This window comes from Augochlora pura, chromosome 3, assembly GCF_028453695.1.
Source record: "Augochlora pura isolate Apur16 chromosome 3, APUR_v2.2.1, whole genome shotgun sequence".
Lineage (NCBI taxonomy): Eukaryota > Metazoa > Arthropoda > Insecta > Hymenoptera > Halictidae > Augochlora > Augochlora pura.
Genome location: NC_135774.1, coordinates 5,440,555 through 5,466,017, shown reverse-complemented (window position 1 = coordinate 5,466,017; position 25,463 = coordinate 5,440,555). Strand labels below are relative to the sequence as shown.

At 42.6% G+C, this 25,463-nt stretch overlaps 2 protein-coding genes across 5 annotated transcripts in view; both read left to right on the top strand.

Annotated features, from left to right (window-relative positions):
• Positions 1–6,586, top strand: part of Kair1d (Kainate-type ionotropic glutamate receptor subunit 1D) — a 205,829-nt gene extending 199,243 nt beyond the window's left edge. For both annotated transcript variants that reach the window (XM_078177539.1, XM_078177540.1), the window contains exon 17: positions 5,116–6,586. In XM_078177539.1, the coding sequence (XP_078033665.1) occupies positions 5,116–5,313 (198 nt within the window). In that variant the 3' untranslated portion in view covers positions 5,314–6,586. The remainder of the gene's footprint in view (positions 1–5,115) is intronic.
• A 3,565-nt stretch (positions 6,587–10,151) lies between these two features.
• LOC144468208 (glutamate receptor ionotropic, kainate 2) lies at positions 10,152–19,786 on the top strand. Of its 3 annotated transcripts, none has more exons than XM_078177538.1 (16): positions 10,152–10,238; positions 12,366–12,447; positions 12,670–12,828; positions 13,096–13,277; positions 13,781–13,938; positions 14,151–14,292; positions 14,621–14,920; positions 15,922–16,140; positions 16,634–16,840; positions 16,922–17,006; positions 17,275–17,551; positions 17,751–17,949; positions 18,440–18,665; positions 18,777–18,892; positions 18,964–19,113; positions 19,546–19,786. In XM_078177538.1, exons 2-16 carry the CDS (start codon positions 12,375–12,377, stop codon positions 19,726–19,728), a joined length of 2,676 nt encoding a protein of 891 aa, XP_078033664.1. In that variant the 5' UTR covers positions 10,152–10,238; positions 12,366–12,374; the 3' UTR covers positions 19,729–19,786. The 3 variants fall into 3 exon arrangements, with proteins under 3 accessions (XP_078033664.1, XP_078033661.1, XP_078033663.1); XM_078177535.1 differs by having other exon boundaries at positions 18,422–18,665; XM_078177537.1 differs by having other exon boundaries at positions 10,165–10,208; positions 18,422–18,665.
• The last annotated feature ends 5,677 nt before the right edge of the window (positions 19,787–25,463 follow it).

Below are 25,463 nucleotides of genomic sequence, written 5' to 3'. Positions count from 1 at the left end.
ACTCTATAGAAATTAAATTACTTGTGATAATTCTCTTGCTGAATCTTTTATTTTTATAACGACTGCTCGAAGTCATAGACTGATCTACTACAATTAATTCGACTGATCTACTATAATTCCTTAATTTTATAATTATTTGTGACCTCATGTCCGAAGCGTTTTCGCGTTTGCACACATTTCTCTTTGCTATTTCTTTTTTTAATTTAATCCTTCATTGAATATTTAAAGGAAAATTGTAGTTAAGCTATAGAGGAATTCGATAAACACTATGACAAAAGCTTTTCAAATGCGTAAGTTTATATCTTTAAATAAAGATACACTGGGCCTCCATGTAATAGGAAAGGAAACGACGTTTCCACGACGCGACGTTTAAATGGAAAAAATCGATGTTGCGTAAGGGCAGCACCCTTTGTGGGGGTGAAATTAAGACGCGCGCGGTGGGGATCGCGTGTCTACGATATGTATTCGAGCTCCCGTTTGCGTAGATTCAAGCGGTAAGCAAATAGGCAAGTATTTGAGAAGGGCTCGTCCACAAATACGGATATGCAGCTTTGCGACCCCGCGTACTCGAGAGCAAACAATCCCACAAGCCAACAAACGTCGGTATATATCGCTGTTCCCCCTCGGACCGCGATACTTCAGACCACAACAGAGTGGCCACGATACTACCCCCGGTTCTGAAACTGTTAATCGTTGTTGCTTCACGGAGGGCGGGACGTAATTGTCGCATAACCCATCTCCCACCACTCGGAAACTCGATATTCCGTCTTTATACGCCGCTCAAAGTTAATTGAATTCGCAATGCACTTGCCATGTCGAATAGTACTTTCTTAGGGTAATTTTTAATAATTGCGTTCAGAACTTTTTCGATATCGGGGTAACAAAAGACACTGTTTTCTTCTTCGAAAGGAATATATTATACGAATTAAAATTGCCTTATCTTTAACAAGAACTTTTTACATTATTGTCCTAAAGTTTGAATAAATTATGTAAGGAACCAAGTACTAATTTTATATTGTCATAATGTTACATATTATTATAACTAGACTGCGGAGCTTTATGCCAAGTAAAAATGATCTGCACAGTGGTATAAAACTAGTTGAATAAAGGCTGTGTTTCTTCTTCCAGTAGTTTTAAATAAATCGACCGAGTTTAAATGCGTAAAATTCGCAGTCTAGGCTTTTCTCAATTTCAGCGCGATGAATGTGTAATAATAACAACGCTCTCCATTGTAATTTCTGATCTCAATATTCATCGACGAACACGTATCGGAAAAGACTCGTCGTAAAATTATGTTCGATGTCGGAACCGTTTCGCAAAGTTTTTTCCCCAATTAATCACTGGTTCAACGTTCCACTAAAAACAGTCTGGTGCAATTGAAAAGTTGCAGTTGCGATAACGTTGGATCGGCGGAAGCACTGCATTAAACGCGGAAATCTCGGGGAAATAACGCGTTCCCCGTTGAAGAAAGAAAGCATCGCGCGGACGAAACTTTGTCGTCGTTCCGCGATTGTCTTATTCCAGGCGAATCGGTTTACATCGAGCTTATTACAATTTTCATTGCATCCAGAACACGCCGTTAATTCCTCGACCGGCAAAGAGGAATATTAAAACGAGTTGCCACCGTTTCGCAGTACTCCAGCCCCGGAGATCCTTTGTCCTTCGACTCGAGAGAAATCGTGCAGCGTGTTTGTCGTTTCCCGGCCATAATTTCCTGCCCTTTTGTGACTGCTAAGCTTATCTGCTCCTTAAAAATTTCATTAGAGAATGACCGCCGGTTCTTCGAGTTTCCATTTCGCGTGTCCGGTGATCCGTCGCGCCGAACCGATTCATCGATCCTGACTCACCTGGCCGCAATCTCACCCGAACACTTTGACGTTCTGTTCTAGAAGCAGAAATCCTCGGGGAAACCGATCTGCGAAGCTTTTACAGATCTACACTAGCGGACGATATAAACGGTCCCGTTCAAAAGCGAACAAACAAAAAGCCTCACAGATTCCTAAGCCCGAGAAACCCGTGTCTGACCCGATGGACCTAAGGAGGAACTCCGCCATGAGTGATCGAGAACTGTGCGAAACACTGACAGACGCACGCGTCGAACGAGCGTGTAGAAAGTTGAGAAACGTATAATCAAAACGAAAAAAAAAACAAACAAACAAACGAAGGAGCAACGATCCTCGACCTTTCCAGTTTTTCTCCTCGTCGTCGAGAAAAAAAAAAACCCAGCAGACAATCTAGCACGATGGTTGATCACACGGCTGGCTGACAATGAAACGGGGCGAAGGCCCAGAGTCAGCGCAAACGATCTTTCGAGTTCTACAATATAGTCGCGAAACGAAAATTTCATTTGCCCTCGGAGGTTCGCCGCCGATCGGAACGCCACGCCAAAATTGGAAAGGTCAACGCGTTTGCCATTTGCTCATATCAAAACTCTTAGATTAATTGACGACGACTTCAAGCCTCGCAGCGAGAAGCAACAGTCTCCCGGGTGAATTTGCTTTATGTAAAAACCAAAGAGACGCGCGGCGTGCTCTCCCCGCGCCGCGTACCGCGACTGAATCAAGTGCTGCAGATTAACGAGAATATTTACGAACAATCACGATTTTATACCGAATAGATAATTAATGTATAGCGTGAGGTTGCTAACGTTTTACCGTATATGTACATATTGTGTAGTCTCGCGTGGCCATATTGTCTCGTCGGAGAATAATTCAGCCCACCTTAGTCGAGCGCGAAGAGACTTGTCGGACTTGTCTCCGTCTTTAAACTCGCGTCCAACGAATTACCGTAATGGCGGCGGTTTCTCTACCGGATTATCTTCTCGACCTCTTTCATTTTTCTTCAACTTGCAACTCCGCCACTGCCGTAAGAACGTTAATTAATTTTCTTTCGACTCGTTCGAGTACGCACTCGCTTTGGTGTCCATGCGCATCTCCTTCATTTTCTTCGGTTTTCTTTTCACTTTATTTAGACAGCTAACTCGTTTCCTATATCGATAAACTGCCACTAAATAAATTATTATTCGTAACAGCGAACTGTCGAACTCGTTGGTCGATTGTTTTTAAAACAAGACAGACACTCCAGAGGAAATAATTTTTGATAAACGTTTCGTTCGGATATTGTGTCATTAAATTGATTGTATTAAGACGTTTCGAGTTTAAGCGATTGGATTTTATTGTAGAATCGAGCGAGGGCCGATCGATACGCTGTCAATACGGTAATTAATAACGATCGAGTCGCGAAACGTAGAATTTAAGTGGATCGCATACGATACGAAAGGACACGCGCACGATGTGTGACAGTTTAGTATGACATTGTTAGTTGTGTCGCAATGTTTCTTGCCTCTCCTTCTCTCTCGCCACGGATACACAGGAGGTGAGCAACTTTTCCACTTTGTTTCTTCTGCTTGTTGTGTCACAGCACCGGAATGAAATTAATTATCGAGCATGAATTTCTAAGCGAAGTTCGTCCTGTACGAGCAGTTTGCTTAGTTTGGTAAACCCTGCTTCTTCGAAACGATGAAAATAGATTATAATTCATCTGTATATACTAAACTACAATTTTCCAAAATTGCAGAGTGAGATTCCACGTATAACAAAGTATAAAGTGACGCAATATTTTCTTTGGGTCTAGTAATGATTTTTAACGTTATACAATTTCATAATCCATTTGAAACTTGACGAATAAATACATACGTTGAAATTGTCGATAAAAGTTCTCCGAGTACAAAGGATCGAACGTTCTAAGAAATCTCGTATTTCCTCTTCTATTTTCATCGTTATACGACGCAAAAATTGTAAACGGAGGAAACAGTTTTTCAGACAATATCTTTTCTTTCAGCAAACACCTTGCAAAACTACTTTGCCTTCGCGTCAACTGGACCGTTCGTTGCTTATCGGTAGAACTGCAATAATCCCATTCCTCCTTTTCCCCGGCAGAAATAAGAAAGCACGACCTGTAGCAACTCGAGCTGCTTACCACCCCGAGCATCCCCGAATATTCTGCGGAACTTTCTTGCAAGCAGTGCACGTTTACAGCAATTTCCTAGAATAAAGAAGTCAGCTTCGTGTAATGACGCGTATCACCGTAACGAAAGAACTGGGGAATTCCTACGGAAATTCGCATGATCGAGGCTCGTGATATTCGGACGGTTCCCCGGGAACTTGAGCGAACAGTCGTAGACGGCCTCCTTTTGTCAATTCGGCCGGTCCTCCAGGTCGTGGCAAGCGTTTCCGCGCGAGATTGCGCGAGGGCGCGAGATTTCCGCGTTTCCACTGTCGTTCCCAGATCCGGCCTGCGCGTTCCGCGCTCGTAAAAAGTTATAACCTCGATAAACTTGATATCGCGATCTCGTCGAGCCGAGGGCTGCAAGGGCGAGTGCCCCACGGGCATGCTGGCACGCGTCATCGCATTTGGCTGACCCACACTGGCTCGAAAGAGTGTGGACACCTTTCGCTTACCGCTAATAATTTCGTACCGAGTGTAGCATATTATATAACATACAGTTTTTAGCTATTTACGCTGTCGTCGAAATGATGATAACTTTTTCGCTGAAAATAATGCGACGACGTTGAAGCGCTAGCAATAAAGTACATTCAACGGTGCCACAATTGTTATTTATGCAGATGTAGAAAGGGTTATAATTATTATTATTCTTATTTTTTTATTTCTAAAGCACAGTGCAGGGATAGATAAGATCCTAAGAGGCGATAGAAAGGTATTAAAAATATCAAACTGGTATTTATGGCCATTTCTGATAGCGATAAAGCTTCAAAATTTCGGAAGAATTTTTCAATTGTAATGGTTTCGTTTGTTGACGATACAAAGAAATGAATCTCTGCGACCGGAAGATGACATAAATATGCTACATTCGTATGTTAAACGATCGAGTCATCCTAATGTCATGGACAATCGACGGTCGGTAATCCAGCTGCACTGGCGCGTGAATATCGTTGGCGAAGGGTTGCCGATGCATCGATTGCAAACGGGAGATGGCCCGAAGCGATCGCGAAGGATACGAGCGTGCCATACTCTCTTGAGCCAGCATAGTATACGGTTGATGTTGTGGTCGGCATTGAGAGACGTCTGGAGCGTAGGTATCGTCGTTCTTTCCAGAAGTCCGTGTGCTCGGAGATGGCGAGCGAGCTGCGCTACGCCCTGGACTGCGGCAACGGTACGAAAAAGCCGGTGAAAAAGCCGCTGTGCCGTCGCGAGAGGGAGCAGTCCAATCTGTCGATCGTCTCCGAGGAGGGCAAATACCCGCCGGCGTGCAACAAGTACAGGCACTTCGTCGGAAAAGCGCCGCTAACCTGAGCCCGAGGCGATCGAGGCGATCGAGATGGTCGAGGCGACTGAGGCGACCGAGGCGGTCGAGGCAGACGGAAGAGCGGCGCGACGGATAATGCGAACCCCGTTTCAACGGACTAAAAGACGCGATCGATCACCGATCGAAGAAGCAACGAGGCGCGAATCCAGCCTAGACAAGCAACACTCTCGCTTTTTCGTTGTAACACGGTTTATCCGCCACTTTTTCGCGGCCCTGTACGCAGTAGCTTCCAGGATTTACACCGGTCGATCGTCGGGGATTTATTGTACCACGCGCGCGGCAGACAACGGCGCGATAGGATCTACGAGAAGAAGGAAACACGACCTGGCCTTCTTCGTCGAGTCGATCATGGTAGCCAGCGGATTAACCAGAAGCGGAATGGGCCTTGCTGTCCTAATAGAATAAGGATCCGTGTCGCCCCACTTTTTCGACGCGAAATCTGGCTCTATCTGCTGGCTACTTTGCTCGCATTCGAGTGTTCTTATCGCAAATAGGATGGATTCTTGCGATCTTTAATTTGTAAATTATTGACGAACAAAGAAGCATGCTAGTCACCTAGTTCGATCGAGTATTCATAAAAGCTATGCGATTTATTCCTACGAACGTTACATTCGTTAACGAGTTCAATAACGTCGTTGTCTGCCGTGCATTAAATATATACATATGGGCGTCGTGCGAACAAAAGTGACGCCAAACTCGAGGTGAATCGAAATCATCGAGCACGTTTTTAATTTCTGCAGAAAGTATCCGATATTACACGAATCGAGGGAAGGAGGCTGTACAAATGTCACCGTCTGTTCCGATTTAGTGTAAATAATCGTACCATCATTAGGCGATCGCGTCTCTGCCACGGGGAATGCATCTAAGCGAAGATATTCGTACACCTAGCCACGCGTGTTTCACGATTTCCGTACTGTAAAATAACATGTCTGTGAAGTGTTTCCGTTTCGACGATTGTATCGGCGCTTCATCGGGTGTAGATAGGACAAGTGACTTTCTATATAAAAATTTTGTTTCCTCGCGCATCAAGGAATCCACTCAGTGTTCGAATTTCACCGATCTATCTGCGCGGCACGTGACTGAATTCATTCTTTGAATCAACGTGTTCCATAATCGTACTCGCCAACGAAGGGACGACCCGACCTAACGTTCCGTTTACCAAAAAGGAAGCCTCGAATCTAGGGAAATAAGGTGGGAACTTTAAAGTTCAACTTCCGGTAGCTGTTCCAGAGAGCACAATGCGGAAAAGTTTCGCACTCCCGAGACGAAAATTCACAAAACTGTAGTCTCGAGCGAATACGAACGCCGCTGCTTGTCTCGATGGTAACTTTTACGGGGCACGTAGCGCAACGCTTGCTCTTAATTTCAGAGCGATACTGCGGTTAAAATATCGATTCAGAAATTGCGATACCTTTATCGCGCGGTAACTTGAAAAACTGTCAATGTTTTAACGACTTTCATTCTTAATTATTCAACAGAGAATATTAAAAACTAGTCATTCGACGCTGCTGCGTTTATTTAAGTCGAATGCGACTACCTTTCCGCGTTTTATCTTTCATTTAAATGTTATTTTGAATACAGAATTTTTCTAATTACAATTACGTTGTATGTAATTACTCTTTTTCTTTGTAAAAATTCGTAAACGTACTTGGAAGCTCTCCGAATGTTTCAAAATAATGAATACAATTCTAACGGAGATGAAAAGAACAGAATTTTTCTACTTACAATTACGTAATGTGTAATTATTCTTTTTACTTGTAAAAATTGGTAAACGTACTTGGAAGCTCGCTGAATATATCAAAATAATGAATACAATTCTGACAAAGATTAAATATTGCAAACGAAGATTATTTCTCTCGTTGCATCGCTCCGCGTTCGATGGATTCAGACAGATTTCGAGTTAACAGAATTATTAACGGAAAGTCGATTTTGCAGTCGCGAACGCCAGCAACCGAACAGTATTAATTTCCGTCTTCCTCCTCTTACGGCGTAAACAGGCTCGAATGTCGCAGGTGCACAGGTGCTCCGGCAGAATGATCGATTTCCGGGCGCAGGTAGATCAGTGGGATGCAATTAGCCTCGATATTCGGAACGTTCTCGGACCTGGCTCCCGTTTCCGGCGATCTCGGGCCCGGTCCGACCTCTGAACTCTTTCCGACATTTTTTACTCTCGACTCAAGTATTTACCCCGTCGACGTACACCGACGAAATCGAACCGTAAACGTACAAACGCTGAATATATACACATTAACGACGCACCGAGCGTATTCGAACACGTTGTTGTAAATACTGTCTGTACCACGACACCACGTTCACGTCGTAACGAGTTTGTTAACAGCCTATTGATTATACTTCTTACGTAAAAATGTACTACGAGCATCATATTAAACGTGAATAAACTCATCGTCTGTAAATTCTAATTTATCGACGGCCTTATTGCCGTTTAGCCGCCTCGCCTTTTCCTCCTCTTCCGTTTAGAAAGCAGAAATGTATGCACACGGCTGCCGAAAAACAGTAGAATGACTAAATGTAATTTTACAGTTTACGGTAAATTTATAACGAACGCGTTGCAGAATTTCAAGCATACACGCGTCACGTTAACAAATGTGAAAGTCTGAAAGAGCTCGATTGAGAGATTATAGAATTTAGTCGAGCTTAATGGTAGTACATTTGCCAATGAATTTTTTGTCACGTTCTATAGCCATCTTAGAAAACAAACTGCTCGTTTATGGCATTGTCGGTAATTCCACGTCTTATTTTGTAAATGGTTTAAGCAGGGAAAGCGTCCGTTGGATCTCCGGCCTCGCGGAAAGCCCTCGGGATTTATTCGTGGCAGGTTCGCAAACGCTTTCTACGCGTTTCTGTGATTAATTGCCAGCTGTCGGGTTCTTTCGTTCAAACAGAAAATTATTCCAGGCGTAATATACTTAACGCGCGGCCATAATCCCCTCGTTGATTACGACAGAGAACTTCTAGCTCCGCCACGGCCACGTAATTGGTCCCCGGGAAGTTCTACTTTTACATCAATTGCCGCAGCCTTCACTCTTCGTTCTCTTGATTAGAGAACTAAATCCCAAACCGCTAACGTAACTAATTCACTAATGTATCCAACTTCCACGGCTCTCGCCTTCTCTTTGAACCGGGAACGTAACCATTTAATTTACTTTGCCCGATCTCCGCGCCCGTTTCCCAATGCTTTCTTCTCCCCGCGTGCTCGTATCCGCGTTTGCGGATTTACACGCCTTAAACGACGCGTCTTGTCTTCCAGCGTCGCACGCGCGCCCCATTCGCTGGCCAAAGCTGTCCGGAAACATACAGAGGATATAATGAGAACGCGCGATAATTGAGAGTCTTGTTAATTTAAGATTTTTAACAAGTATACTACGATACGTACCTCGTATACCATGGTTTTTTTTAGCGAGCTAGAGTTTAAGCAATCTTTCTCGGTTTTCTGGATTTAAGTAAGAGGAGAAAAAGATGTTCAATTTGAAAGTTAAGCTGCAGAGCTCTATGCGAATAGAAAGTTTCTCCTCGCAGCCGTTCGAATTGCTTAATTGGCACAGTGGAACTCCAGTTGTCCAAACTCCGTTTGTTCAAATTTTTGGTGATAAACAGCTCGTGAACAGTTCACAGTCGGAAAACATAAAAAGAATGTAATTAATTTCGTAGCTTCGGTTGTTTCACAAAGCATAAAATACGCATTTATTGGATTAATATTAATATTAATATTTTTGTACAGAGAGATATTTATACGACTTTGGTAGACGCCTGCAAACATTTCACGTTTAGTAAGCGATATAAAATAAATACAGTTGTTATCTTTACAGAGAGAAGAAGGGCAAAGATAGCTCTTGGAAACTGTAACGAGAAGAACCGTACCTAAAAAGTAAGTTTATTCCGCGAATAAGCTGAACATAGTGTCAAAAGTAATAGTCGTCCATCTTGGTTTTACGTCGCGTTCTTGTCGTGTACCGCGCCTTTACCGGGAAAATAACTACGCTTTACAGCGTGCCGTTAACTGCACCGTCGTTTCCATAAATTTTTCTAATCTGCGTTCTGCGTGTAGGACGAGTTGGCCGAGATAAACAACGAGAAACAATGCGAACCGTTGCGATATTTGAATCGAAAAAATAAATTCAAGCAGAATTCGAACTTGCTGCAAACCGCAGTTGCAAACTTTTAAAACAATTAACCTAACGATTGTCTATGAGAGCGAAAAAAGTTATGAACACTTTGCCAACGGAATAGGGAGATCTCCCCGTTTTAAGTTAAATTATTCGAGAAATTTCTACGTTAGTCGGCATTATAATTTCTTGTTGAAATTTCAACGGTGCACGAACGTCGAAGGATCAATTGTCGGCGCTGTCATGAAAGCGTTAATCATTTGCATTTACACCCGTAGTGATGATTTCAGATGAAAAATTTCGTTTCAGTAAAATATCGATCGGCAGCGTGACACCAATACACGATGGAAATGCTCCAATGGGTTAAACGAGGTTTGCAAATTGCGTTGAAATATTCCAGCAGGACTGAAAAGCTTGAACTCTGAATAAACAATGGTCGTTACGTAATGATAAAATTGACAGAGTTCGGGTGTCGAAAAGCGAAAAGAAATGGATGGAAAGCGAACGAAGAGCGTGGTACGTACGAGAGACCTTCGACGATCCGTGTCGTCGGAAAAGCTCCGATGGCTTGTCTAACAATAAGTCGGGACCCGAGTCCGGGGTGCCCGCCATATTACGGTGTACAAATGAATCCAAGAGGTTTGGAAGGGAGGGCCGCGTGTGCGCAGTGAAAATCCTCTCGGGAAGTGGCGTTCGGAATTAGAGTGCATGCCGCGACGTTCGTTCGGAAAAGCACGTTTATCAAACTTCTGTTCCAGGTAACGAGCCGTGTGTAATTGCAATTTTAGGTAAGTTCCTCGTTTAACGCACGAACGACCGCTTTCTTCCCCTTTAACGCTCGCTAACTCTCCTCCGGCATGAAACGAGAGACATTTTTCACGAGTGCGCTCCTTCTAAATCCTGCAGAAATATACACTTTGTAGCTACAGAAAGAATTTGCTTGAAAGAGCGATCTCGGAGTCCCGAATGACTCCTTGAAAATCGTTTCGGAAACGTCTGTCAGAATTCGAAAGCGAGTTAAATAATTGGCCGTGGCATTCTAGAAAATTCGTGCCAGCTTTTCAGAGTCTGTCGAAACTCGAAAGTTATTGCAAAGATTAGCCGAGCAATACGGCGAGTTGAGAGGACGGAGACCGAGAAAATGGTCGCTTTTCGATCGAGGTTTTAACGAAACGGGGGAAGAATTCGCGAGAAACGAAAGGCACGCGACGTTTTGTCGTGGAACCGCGAAGAGGCCGAAAGGTCGGAACGGTCCGTAGGCGTCGTTAATTGCAGTTCAGAGCGGTAACTATGTCACAGAGCTTCGAAGCGACAAGCGCCACTGGCGACGATGCTCGCCGTCTAAATATAACGCGCTCGTTACGCGCACTCCAACATTTTCGTCTGTTTTTTAAGCCGTCGCGCGTTCGAATATGGCACGTTGACACCGAACACGCGGTCGCGACGAACGCCGACGGATTCCGCGCGCGCGAAAACCATCCCGTGAAAGAGCCGCGTGCGGCCGATGGATGAATGAACGGGAAAGAACGCGTGCGTTTGGCAAGGTGACAGTCCGCCGCCGTCAAACACCGAATGCAGCCAGGATTCGCGCGTTTGTTCGCAATCGTTTGTCACCGGACGCGTTTCGACGCGCCGAGCCGCGTCGCGCTGAGCCGAGCAGAGCCGTGCCGCGCCGCGCCGCGCCGCGAGCGGAACACGCGCGCAACGCCAATCGTCACTACCAAAATTATCCTGTCATGTCGCGGCCGACCAAAATCTCCGTAGATCCATCGCCGCTGCCAAAATGTCAATTCGAGGACGACGTTCGATCGTTGGTTTTTCGGTGCTCCGTTTAAAATGCGATGACGGCTTCTTCTCTAGCCATTGTGCGCTGCGCGAATTGTTTTGTCCGTTCTCGTCGACGCGATTGATTGTCCCCGTTCCGCGAAATTCTCTTTTCCAAATTATTTAGGCACGATGGAATTTCAGGGAACATTTTAATCCTTTTTCATTTTGTTAGAGAAGTTGAAAGAAGTTAAAATTGTTGGGAGTGCATAGTCTTGAACAGAGTTGCTTCTAAGGTCTAGTTAGAGAGAAATCAAAACGATGTCGACAATCCTTGGTATCGTATTGTTTCTATAATTCTTAGTATCGCGTGTTCTTCGAACTGTACCGTTCTTATAATTATTTTTACAATTTCGCAGGTATTGTTAAAGATTGTCGAGCTTACACGAGATTCGTTTCTCCGTGAAAAACGTTTAAACGAAGCTAAAAGTTATTCGGACGTGCCCTTCGTAAAATTGGGCCATATTGCGGGTGGATCTAGCGAATCGGTTCGATTGTATTTTAACGAGCATCCGCGGAACGTCGACTTCATTAACGAGTTCGTTTCCGATCCCCGCGCCGGATATGTTATTTTTACTCTCCGTCTTGCCGCATCCGATCGCTCCGAAAAAGAATTCGTTTTCTTTTTCAGAGCGACGGAGGAAGTCGACGGAGAAGTTGCTTTTCAGACGTCGACGTTGAATTTGACAAGCCAGAAGTCCCCTTCGATGGCTTCAAATAAATCCTCGATATTGGAGGATTGATTTTAGACGGGTCTAAATATTTACGCGCGCCGAGAATTCGAGCGTGTATATGCTTCTCGTTCGGTTTACACAACGTCGCACTGTTAAGTGTTCGTTTGAATTCCGGCAGCCTGTTTGAACGGCTTACACGCGCACGCGAGATCTTATTGCAAATAAATCTGCGCCAGACTGTCCTCTTGTGATCGACTTTGACGGGTCGCGTTGAGTTCGCTTCTTTCCTCTACTAATTGCAACTGGTAAGGTGTCACAAGATCGAAAAGTGTTTCATCATCTTGACGTAACCCTGACACAATCGAGGAAATATTTTTATTTATTTAACGCAGTTCATTTGTTGCTCTATACATGTAGAATGACCATATGATGCTGGTCAAGTTGCTGCCATTCGTCTTCGTATCCTGTGCCCTGGCGTTTTCCAAGAAGGTGCACATAGGTAAGACAATTTATTTACAATTTACAAATATCAATAGTTCAATATTTTGGCAAATACAGCTTTATGTAATAAACGTCTCCACGCGACACGAAGGCATCTCTCTGTTTCCCTTCTTGCTTCTGAATGCCGCAGCTAGTAGGAGGGGGAACGTAAACGCAGAGGTGCCTTTTGTCGCGCGAGGACTATACTAATACCGCAAGCGTGTGAACATGATACTTTTAGGAGGGCTCTTCGACAATGGCGACGAGATGCAGCGAACTTTCGAGACGTCCGTGAAAACGTTCAACAAAGAACGCCACAATAATCCAGAGTTCGCAAATGTGTTTCTCGTCGCAGATTCAAAAAGGATCGACACAGATCCATACGATGTGGAACTCAATGGTACGCACATAAATTGATTACGGTTAGAGGTGACTAGATAAAAGTCTAAGAAACGATATTTCAACTTACCTTAAAACTAACTCTTTAACCTATCTAATGCTTCACTAATAATAATTGTTCAGCTATTTCTACTGTTACTGGATAAGACTAGTTGCCATAACTTAGACAAATAAACCGAATTGTGTCTACCGGCTGCAGTCATAGATTGCATTTTGATTTGCAACGTGTTGGAACGTTTTCAATCCATCGGCTTGTTGACATGTTCAGTTTGCAAAATGATGGGCACTGGAGTGGCAGCAGTTTTCGGACCCCAGAATAGAATCTGCTCGGATCACGTGCAGAGTATATGCGACAGCATGGAGATGCCTCATATTTATGCGAGGTGGGAGCCCTTACAGGCCCGTGGAAGAGGAATAAACTTGTACCCCCACGCAGAAACACTTTCGAAGGTGCGTAAAACCTGAGGGTACCGTAAAATACCACATATCTGATATTTATTGCAACGTTAAGCTAGCGACCGTCGTCTGAGCTACTTAGACCAACGATAACTCATGCGAAGGCATTGTTGCAAATTGTAGTAGATATCGTTATTTTGACATACAGGAAACAATGATTTAACTGCAAAGTTTATATAATTCGCTACATTTTGTAATTGAATGATATATGCGTGTTTAATGGGGAAACGCGTAGCTTATTAAATAAACGTAGTTTATTCGCGAAAATGAACTGGCTGTTACATTAAGATGAATTGTGTACGCTAAACAAAAATAGCATACCGTGTTTATGAGAATATTTTAATTTATATTGCGGCCATGGTTGTTTATAAGAAATATCAGCAGTAAATAAATACACGTTTGTTTCGTTTCTGACAAAATGTACGCGTGAATTGTACCAGAGAAGTATGTACTGTATATAAATTGTATGTGTATATAATATCTTCGTATGTCACCAGGTCTTCGATCTATTGATCACGGAATACGAGTGGAAAACTTTTGCCATTTTATATCAAAATTCAGACAGCTTGATACGCGCCCATCGTATTCTGGAACGCGTGGATACTCGCGGACGTGTCATCTTCTTGTACCACTTGGGAAGCGGTCCTAGTTACAGGTACACGATACGAAATTATTCATTAATCGCAGTAAGTGTGAATTAATTTTAAATACATTATTCCTCTGAGACGTAAGGTAAATAAATTATTAAGGGACAAGGTTAAATACAATTCATGGCGAACAATAACTTCGACCTGTCGATTTCGTTCGTGCAATAATCGATATGCAAGGGAGGGAATAATTAATCACGCTGCACGAAATTTTTTGCAGGGAAGTGATGCAAAAGATAAAACTGGCGGAAACCGAGAACATTGTGATTGATTGTACAATCGAAATCCTCGCCGAGGTGCTGAGACAGGCGCAGCAAGTCGGCATTATGTCGGAGAAGAACAGAGTCATAGTGACTTGTCTGGTAAAATGATTCAGTATTCGACACATTTCAGTTTCGAATCGTAAATTTGACAGATCCCAAACACATCTATCGATAACAATGAACGATTTGTCTTCGGAAACAGTCTTTTGTTTCTGAAAGTAATGGATCATCCCTTTCTGATCGAATTGCTGACGTTAATATTAAATTTATGCCGTCGTTGTTTAAGATAATATTGAATTGCACATCCATTGCACTAAAGAGAGTAAACAAGGCTACGTTATTTTATAAGAATGATTTCATAACTGTAAAAGAGAAAGCGGCGATTTTAACTAAACAAAGTGGTACCTCGTGACTTCCATTGTTGCAGGATCTACAGACGATAGATCTCGAACCGTACCAATTCTCAGGGGTGAACTTCACCGGGGTCAGGCTGATAAATCCAGATAACCAGGTGGTGTCGAGCATTGTGGAGATGCACAAAAATGAATGGGGTTTGGAGGCGTCTCAGTTGCGCGTTGAGCCAGCTCTCATGTACGACGCTGTGCAACTTTTCGCGAGAGCCTTCAAGCGTTTAAAGGACGCCATTAAGGGCGACGTGAAACAATTATCCTGCAACGGCAGTTTAAGTTGGGAGCATGGCTACAGTCTGAGCAACTTTATGCGGCTCGTAAGTTCATTGTTAATCGGTATTTATATAGCATCGCGTCAGCAGTTCGGGCATTCTCGTTACAACCTTGCATTTCTCTTCGTTACAAATCTAACCGCCATTTCCTCAAACGATATTACCGAGACTCGAAGCGATTAAAATAAGGCAAATCGAGAAAGCAAGACTTAAATAGACGTGTATTTTTTCTTCTAGTATATTTGATAAATTTATCCCCTTGACTACGACAGACTTTGACACGCACCGACCTTATCATACGGAAAGAATTGCGTTACGATATACGGTGAGGACGGCAAATTTTTAGGCAGGGATGCATTTTTATGAAAACATATCTCAATGATCAAGAAACTAAATTTCACTACATTAAAACAATATTATTTCTTTCTTCGTATTCTGAACCGGATTGCTGCTGTAAACGTTGAACATTTAATATTAATGTAAGGCTTTTTTCACAACATATCTAGTAATCTAACAAAATGTAATATAATTCGAAACATCGATAAATACAAAACCTTACGTCACATTTTTTACATTCGCAATGTGTCTCATTTCTTTTGTTATGTTTTCGTTGCACTACACATTTGCGCCTTTTGTCAAATTGCAGTAAGATTTATCGGAATAATTATCGATAGAATTGTCAGGACGCCTATAGGCGTTCTCTGTGTTGAAACGCAAAATTTTTAAGCGCCTATAGGCAACCGCAGTAGCCAAGGGGTTAAACACATTCTTAGGTTCTCTAATCTGCCTTTCGCTCGCCCTTTTTCCCCTTAAAACGTATAAAGTCTTTATTTTAGTAAAATCAAGATCGTGTTAATATGGTATTTATTAAATTTTATTGAGGATAAGATCAAGTACCGAAAGAATAGATTTTTAAAAGAGGAACATATGAAAAATGTAACAAAGCGATAAGTTAGCTGGATGAAAGTTATCCTTATCATTGTGATTGTAGATGTTACGAGAACACGCGGAGGGCCCTAGGTAATTCTCGATGATTACACTTTCAGGGTGAAATGGAAGGTTTGACCGGTTTGATTAAGTTCGACACGGCCGGGTTCCGCAGCGATTTCCAGTTGGACGTGGTGCGCGTGACGGAAGACGGCTTGAAGAAGATCGGAATGTGGAACAGCACGAACGGCATCGAATGGGTGCCGGAAACTTGTCCTTCGAAGTCGCACCCCGAGTTCAGTCTGCAGAATAGAACGTTCATCGTCATGATAGCCATCGTACGTGTCAGAAGGAAATTTCATACACGTTCTTCAATTTTCGCTAAACTTTACGACAGAGGAAGCACCCGACGACGACTGTGTTTTGCACGGGGTGGCCATTCTGAGTATTTCAGCCCGTTCTTGTTATATTTCTGAGGAAAATATTATTATTCGAGGCTAAATATTCCCTCAAAGTCATTTTTTGTAATTATTAAGCGTTAACTTCAATTTGACGTGCACCAGGGTTCAATACATGAAGAAAATAACCTCCGGAGAAAAATACATATAATGCAAGTCGTAATGTCCTTAGATTTAAAGAAAATTGTCCTAACGCACTCTTTTATATGTATGCAGGATAAAATGACCACCCTGTATATCTAAAATTAGAGTCTCATATTACGTTAGATCTGAAGTCGGTGAGCTTATGTTTCATAGAATAGCGAATAAATGATGCGGAAGAAACTAGTGTCGTAAAATTGAAGTACAAACGGTGTCTGTGGTGTTGTTACAGAGCCACCCTTACGGAATGTTGAAACAATCGGCGGACACGATGACCGGTAACGATCGTTACGAGGGATTTGGCATCGATATCATTCACGAGCTCAGCAAGATGCTCGGCTTTAATTACACGTTTGAAGTGCAAAGCGATAACGTGTATGGATCATATTCGAAGAAGGCGAAAAAATGGACCGGAATGCTCGGCAAAATTATTGCTGGTGTTAGTTATAATATCGACGTAAAAGCATACCACAGTTGCACCGGCCATTGAAATGCAATATCCGGTAATGTTATGTTGCAGGAGGCCCATCTGGCCATTACCGATCTGACAATTACCTCGCAACGAGAGTCGGCGGTCGATTTTACGATGCCTTTTATGAATTTGGGTATGAAAATGCATTTGAAAATACATGCATGCTCTTGCCGTACTTCGATTTTATTATTACGTTGCTCTTTCGAACAATAATAATTTTCCAAAAATATAATAGGAAAGAGTGTAGCAAACTTTATTTGAAATTTGCAAATTGTGATGCAACGTTAAAAATATTTCTTAAATATACAGATTCCCACACACCTACTATTTGAAATGAAATTGAAGAGTGCCTTGGATATTTAATATTATTTAATAATAGTGATTTACGGGTGACGTTTCAGGAATAAGTATTCTGTATCGAAAGCCAACCCAGACACCGCCCAGTCTCTTCTCATTCTTGTCACCATTTTCTAACGGAGTATGGTTGTATTTGATCGGAGCTTACATATCCGTCTCGCTGCTACTCTTCGCGATTGGCAGACTCTGTCCCGCCGAGTGGAACAACCCTTACCCTTGTATAGAGGAACCCGAAGAGTTGGAGAATCAGTTCACTTTCAAGAATTCCCTGTGGTTCACCATTGGTAGTATTATGCAGCAAGGTTCTGAAATTGCACCCATGTGAGTTCGATATTATAATATATGATATTCCGATCTTCTCCGCTGGTCAACAGATTTATTTACTCAACATCATTTTTATATTATTACGTATTATATGCGCATAAGATTGAAACAAACGTTTTCATTTTGAAACGAAAAATATCCGAGATCGATGATGGGGTGCAACGATCTCAACTAATTACACGCTTATGATTTTCAGTGGACTCTCGACGCGGATGGTGGCCACTTCGTGGTGGTTCTTTTGCTTAATCATGGTATCGTCGTACACCGCTAATTTAGCGGCGTTTCTGACGGTTGAAACGGTGGTATCGCCGTTTTCCGATGTCGAGGAGCTGGCAAGGAAGAAGACGATTAAATACGGTGCCAAAGATGGAGGATCCACGTACACGTTTTTCAAAGTGAGTTGATCTACCGACCGATGGTTTTCTCAAGGTCGTATCGGTGAATACCGGACGCGAACACTTGGAAAGATCATATTAATTTGGTTGTTAGTGCAACGAATTTTACAGGATCATTACAGCACCCAACGTTCTTGTTTCCAATGTAAGAGATATTTGCGAGTTTTAACCGTTTCGATAGTTCAACCTTAGAACGAGTGGATTTAAACGGAGAACGCTTTATTTAACCCCGATTTATTAACCCCCACACTATCTTTTATATTACATAAAGTTATAAGAATATTCACCGCATCTTATTTAACTTACTAAAGCTATCTGGTAAGAAAAAGGAGACCTTATAATAAAATTTACCTCGTAAAAGTAGAGAGAACAGTTTAACTATAGATCCTCCTGCTAACCGAGTATTAAATTGTTGCCGGGGATTAGGCAAACGATAGATGGAGCCGGTCATTCTAATTCAATTTTTTGAAAGACCTATGCCCATTCCAAGGATTCCAACTACCCGACGTACAAGCAGATGTACGAATACATGAAAGCCAACTCCAAAGACGTCCTGACGGAGGACAACGAAACTGGCCTGAGTAAGGTACTCAGAGAGGACTATGCCTTTTTGATGGAGTCCAGCTCGATCGAGTACATAACCGAGAGACAATGCAACGTGACTCAGATCGGTGGATTGCTCGACGCGAAGAGCTACGGGATCGCTATGAAAAAATGTAAGTTGGCGAAATGATTACCTTCCATTTTATACAGTAATACTCTAGCAAATCCCTCGTTTAATCTTCCCAGATTTTGATTAAACCAGTGGTGGAACAATTGTATTACAGATTCTCCTTACCGCCATGCGTTGAACACTGCCGTGCTGAAGCTGCAGCAAAGTGGTATGATCACGGAGCTGAAGAAAAAATGGTGGACGCAGAAGCGAGGAGGGGGGAAATGTCGGGTGGGCAGATGGAACGGAAAAAGTCTGAAGGGAATAAACGCGGCGTAAATTAATTGAGGAACGTTTTGTAGGAGGACGGAGGCGGCAGTCAAGCGGAAGAACTGGATCTAGATAACGTAGGAGGCGTCTTCTTGGTATTGACCGTGGGTGTCGCGCTATCCTTCTTCTACACTCTGCTGGAGCTCGTTTGGGAAATTGCTGTTACGTCCAGACGAGAAAACGTAAGTATCGAAGCGTGGTTGACTTTTTAGTATCGATAAAATACCGCGGCTACCATCCCGCCTCAATTTATTAACTAATTGATGGAACGTTGTCGTATCGTTAACGATTCTTTCTGCTCGACGAAACGTTACAACAATTATGTGCGTCGATAAATTGCAGCGATCTCACTTTGATACGTTCGTTAATTAAGGATTAATTTCCTTCCCACGTCAAACAATGTTTAATAAACAAAGATAAAAAGCGAAATATCAAATTTTTAATTGCTCGAAACTCTACGTATAATTGGTTACGATATTGATACGAATAAATCGAATAATTTGCGACAGAGTGGCGCGAATACTTATACTTAATTATTTATACATATAAATACTTTATACTTAATTATTTATAATTATTATTTATAATTATAATCATTGTATCGTTCCACGCAGGTTTCGTTCAAAGACGAACTGTTGGCTGAATTGAAGTTTATCGTAAAGTGTGGCAGCGACTCGAAACCGGTGCGAAGGAGAAAAGGATCGTCGAACAGGAGCAGGGAAGACAGCACAAGGGGCTGTACACCACCTTACGGTTTCATACCTGTGATTAGAACCTCGAGCTCCGACGATAAGTGATTTTCAAAGTTCTTCTCCCGCGGGAAGGGACCGACGCGCGTGTAAATAAAATTCATCCATCTCGAATGCAAATAAGCTTTTGAATTTGCTGTCCGCGCAACCCTTCCTACCCCAGATTCCTCGTCGCGTGACATTCGACGTCTGACGATTGGTCATAAGAAAACTTGCCAGGAGGCCTGAAACGTCTGTTCTGCCCCGATGTGCAATTTTCTGACCAGGACATTCTGGAAATAACAGGTTATATCGTCTCGCAGATTACCGAACAGAGGCATAAAAGCAGGATTCACTGGAATTGAAATGATGACACTGCTCCGAGCTCTAAATTATATTTTATGACTATTTAACTGTTTCGCGTCGTATTATGGGGACTGTCCGTCACGGGGTCCCAGAGCCAAACGAGATTACGAGGGCACCGGCCGTGTGATTTTTAAGCTATTCGCGACGTTTTATGTCGGACTTACTTTTATCCGCCAGCAGTAAACAGTTTTTCTTATTATTCGGGAGCATTCGCCTAACGAGACGGTGGCTCCGATTGTAATCGAAATAAAGTGGCTCTGAAAAAAGGATCGTAAAAACAACGCGATGAAAACAGCGATTTTTAGCTAGCGACCGTTAAACGTTCCTTGCGTTTTTTAAACGACGAATTACTATTTCACAAAACAAAATTGTAATTTGTCGCGTGAAATATTCTACCGTCGAACCGCGAAGCTTTAAATGTTCGCGGAAACTAAAGTAATCGCTTCCGATAGACCATTGCAAAGCGAGAGAAATTGAATAATTATGAATTTGTAAAAATCGATTTGTTTGTTATAGCCGGATTATAAAAAGTTTTGTCTTTGCAACGGTGTAAAACGGCGTTGTAAAAGGAATTTCATGATCGCGTAGGCATTCTGGTTTTTCCGGTTTCGCGCATCCTCGATTTTCTCCGCTCCGAAAAGGCAAAAAGGATATCGATCCGTAGACCAGCTAAAATCCATCCGGCGAACGATCGCCGCGGGACGTCTTCCCGATTTCCAATCAGCGGATTTATCGAGGGTACCCGAGTCTTTTCGAGTTCGTGCACGCGATCGCTTAATTACAATCAACGATTCGTTTATCACGGCGCTGTTATCACGGCGGTGCTGCTATCTCCTACGATTTGTTGAAGCGTCCGCCAAGCTCATCGGTAAGTTAGCGGCCGAATCCGATTCTCAATTGTCGATACAAACGGAAGGCGAAAACAAACCCGAACGGATCTTGGTGGTCCGATTTTCGTGGCCCGATTCTCTTTTGCCGCGTTATCCTTTATTTCACTTTTTACCATGAGAGTACCAGAATAGATCGTAGCGCTTGTTACGGTCTAAAATGAAACTTAATGTAACCTCCTTTCAATTCTTACAATTTTAGTACAGCACCCTTTTAGTCCATTTAGTTTTCAACTTCTCGACGCACAAATATTGTCATCTGTATCTGCGATTCGAAGGCTGTAAGTCGACTTTAATGCTCGTGATTTACGCAACGAAAGTCTTTCGCGTCGCTTAAATGGAAACCTATAAAGCAGCATCGAAGCGCCGCTGGATGTACGTTACAGTGTTCGCGTGAAAACGGTCGCAATAAAATGACAATTTGCATCTTATGTTCGGCACGAACGCGTTACGCGTTCTCCGCGTTTCCACAGAGTACGAAAGACGTTTCGCCGGATTTTATGGCGGCTATACAATGCCACTTTTACGCGGCCCTCTTTGCATATTTAGCGACTGCAATTTCATCTATTCGAGACGCGTTCGATCTTCTTTCGAAATCCAACGATATTTTGACGAGACTTTGTTAAACGCTAGATTCGAAGAACCTCGAAAAATCGGGTGTCACGCGATTTTGTGGCGAAGAGTATCCGAGAGCTTCGTCGACGTTCGATCGGTCGCCGAAAGCCACGTTTAATGGCCCGCGAGTTTACGAGGTTACGGTCGGGAACCGATGACACAGACACGCAGGAATCCCGGATTGCCGAGAGAGCCGGCATCTTCTGTGCCCGTCGAGCCGACCTGAACAGCGTCGGCCCACCTTTATAGACGCACCTTCCACAGGCGCCTATCCAAAGGTGCCATCGAACGCGCACCTCGCGGCCATGAGTCTCGTGAGTAGGGATGGGACCAAGCGCGTTGCGAGCAGCTTTTAATCGGACAATAGACGCTATACGGACACCTTGATGGATTAACCCCTTGCCGTACTTTGACGAGTCCGACCCGTGATCGATATTACTAGTAATAAATAATTAAATATGGATGTTATTCAGTTCTTTAAAATTGGAATAAAATTCTAATTCCTTGTTATTAACATTTAAGTATTCAAGTCATTCATTTCATGTGCTATTGTAGACTTTGACGTCTCCAAGACGTCAAAAACTGTCTTTGGCTCACACCGAGCAATGTATTATTAGATTAGCTGTTTCGGTCGTGCATCGATGCTGTTTTGTTTAGACTGTTGGAGATATGTACATATACCTGCGACAAATAGAAAGCAACATCCTGCAAAAAGACGCCGTGTGCGTATGATACACAATATAAGAAGTGAAACGACTTGGCAGTGTAAAACATACCTCGTTCCACTACATATTCCTAAATGCTTTGAAAAATATCGCACGTTACAAAACTATTAAATTATTATTTTATGGTATTAATTAATTATCAACCTTATTGAATGTTTTAAAACAATGTAAATTTCAAAATAAAACGCCCTATTTTTGAGCTTATACATGAGTACATATTTCCAATTGAAATGGTATTCTACAGGTAGCCAAATTAAATGGTATCCTATGGACGCGCCGGCGCGCATTTTATTTGTAAGTCAGGGGGTCAATGTTCTGTCCCTTCTAAGAAATTGTGCCAATTGAAAAATTCCTAATCGCAGTGACTGTGAAGAAAATGATACGTCAAGAGTTTAATTATCATTAATTATCAACGATTCAACCGCATAAAACACCGTAGATGGTTTATAAACACGTACTGCGACGATTTGCCATTTAATTTGATGATTATCCGAGAAGAAACGAGAGTGGATGATACGCGAGGGCGACCTTAAAATATGGCAATGGTTCGGCGGTGATCGCGAGAGGTTTTTATTAAAGGCGCGTCTTTTAGTATTGCGAAACTCTCAATTGTTTACGCGTGATACTTTGAGCACGTGGAACGGAAATTGATTCGGATTCGTGAGCAGGTATTAAAGTTGATCCCATCCCTACCGGCGAGGAAGTATTAAAAGGCCATTAAACGGGCCGACATGACATGTGGCTTTGTGCGTATGCCCGCGCGACCTCCGGCGGATTCTACTCGGCCGCGAACGAATCTACACCCTCCCCTCGGCAATCTACTTGCCGGCGGTGCTAATAAAACCATAGGAAATCGCCGGGGCAAGTCTCGCCTCGCTGTTTTCAAGAGCGTTATGAATAGGTCGGCGATGTTTATGCATTTGTATCAAATGTGTGCCACGGGAATGCCGTAAAACCTGATTTACAATTAAATTCAATACCGTTTTTGTGAGAACGTTAACGTACAGTCGGTCGGAACGAACATCCGTTTAACTCTGGTTCTTATTAATTATTGTTCGAAACGTTTTTAGGGCGTCGCTTGAAATTGCTTTTTCAAACCGGTACCACTGATATTGTTCTAATCTCATTTTTATATCGCTATTATTATTTATATGAAATTGTTGAAAGCACAACAAGCCCAAAAGCTCAATTTCGTGTATGCTGTTTCTTTAATCTACGGCGATGTAACGAATTTTTCCTCGATCGAAAAAATTGATTATATAATAATTTACCATTGTGCACATTGCGTAATTAAATATAAATTCAATTTCTATAAATAAATAAATAAATAAATATTTGCCTACGTATAGAAAGTGTTTAAGTAACTAAGTAACGAGCAATATTAAAGTTTAATATTTCATAAACGTTCAACTCTGAAAAATGCGCATACCACCGTAGCTTTCCCATACTCCGCAACATTTCCGTTTTAAAATAAAGAAAAACCATCGGTTTATCTGATTTCTATTAAAAGTTCTTTAATTCGTAGTTTGGCTCGGTGCGCGACGCCGAGGAAACGAGATGTGCAATAAAGGGGCGAATCAACGCGCTCGTAAAACTGTTCGCAGCCACGGGAGGAGAATATTAAAGCTGCATTAGGGTAGTTACGTTAGGCGTCCGGCTATCCGTCACGTTTTATAGCGGCCGAACGATAAGTGGTATATTCGGAAACAGAAAACGAGCCTGTTAAGCACGCGAACAATCGCGGAGTTGTCGTCGCCACTTCTCGGGAACCCTTACGCGTTAAATTTCCCATAGAAATCAAAGGGGCGACGCCACCCTTTCCACGAAAATGTCCCGTTAAATGAGGGAAAGGGAACAATGCTACCTGGAGATTGCGCGCGATTTTTGTATAAATTAATTCGCATGCGTTCGTCGTGTTGATTTTACATTCAGATTCCATTTTTATCAAATCGAGACTACTAATTTTTATATGACATTAATAGAAAATAAATTAAACACGGAGCAGTCCTACATTTTCTAAATGATCAAGGTAAAACTATCCCAGTTGGAAAAGCATTAGATTTTCAAAGGTCCGAGAGTTAGCGAAAAGTAACGAAGGACGAGCATAATTTATAAGGAGAAAATGATTTTCTTAGAATCGGCCTGACTTTTTTCTCATGCTCGGTTAAAACGGTCGTCGATCAAGCGTTTAATCGCCAGAAGAAACGGAGCCAACGACTTGAAATTTATTAGTCAACAATATAAAATTCGCATAAATTTCTAAGACCGCTCATTCGGAGAACAGAGAGCCCCGCAAAAACCGTCCGCGCTACGATTCACTTAGCTGTCGCGTTTAAAATCGTTAAATCATAGGTTCTGTTCGTCGTTACATTACACCCTGTATACTTTCCTTGCGTCGTTAGATTTTACGACTTGCGTCTCTGCAACGGTAAACGATCGCGAGGTGTACCGACGCGCGACGCCTCATCGACGCCCCCTTTCCTCGAGCCTTTCGACACAGAGAATGTCCCGGCCGTTTCAGGACAAAGAAGCAACGAAGCTGCCGATTACCCCGTTAATATCGGAATTTGTTCTTTAATCTTCAACTTAAAAAATGGAACGATCGTTTCTGCGCCGTCCTTTCAGTTCTCGTAATAAGATTATAAGACGTCGAGATCGTGGGATCAGCGGATCGAGAAATCGTGGAATTACAAGTACGGTAAGTATAACAAGTGTGCCCACTCACTGTTCGTCTAATTTTGTGTTGCAATATAAAAGCATTTTATGTAACAAGTAAATTTACTTTAAGGTCTTTGTCGTATTTTTCAAAGGTAAAGTATCGAACTCAACTTGTTTCCTGCAGAAAATGTCGAGCTCCAATAATTGGCAACGACAGTGTACTCGCGTCGCCACCAATTGCAGGGGCACACCGTAATAATACGAGGATGAAGGGAACCGAGACCCTTTGAATTTTAAATACCCTAATTCACCGGAGACTCGTATCCCCGACAAGAATTTAAATCCTTTCTCTGCTCCGGCGAGATCAATGGTTTCGCGCACGCAAAGTCTTGCACTCTAGCATTCAGAACCAGTTCCTTTGACTCTGTCGTCGGATGGGCTGTTCGGGAGATGGAAAAATTAATACACATTGTATCTCATGGGGTTAGCGTCGTTGCGTGCCGTTCGAGGTAACCGAAACTCCAGTCCTTCGCTTGCAAAATTTTTACTTTCT

Coding starts and splice junctions, on each gene's coding strand:
- LOC144468208 (XM_078177535.1), top strand. CDS start 12,375: ATGATGCTGGTCAAGTTGCTGCCATTCGTCTTCGTATCCTGTGCCCTG. Junction 12,829..13,095: donor ATACGATGTGGAACTCAATG/GTACGCACATAA, acceptor TGACATGTTCAG/TTTGCAAAATGATGGGCACT. Junction 13,278..13,780: donor ACGCAGAAACACTTTCGAAG/GTGCGTAAAACC, acceptor GTATGTCACCAG/GTCTTCGATCTATTGATCAC.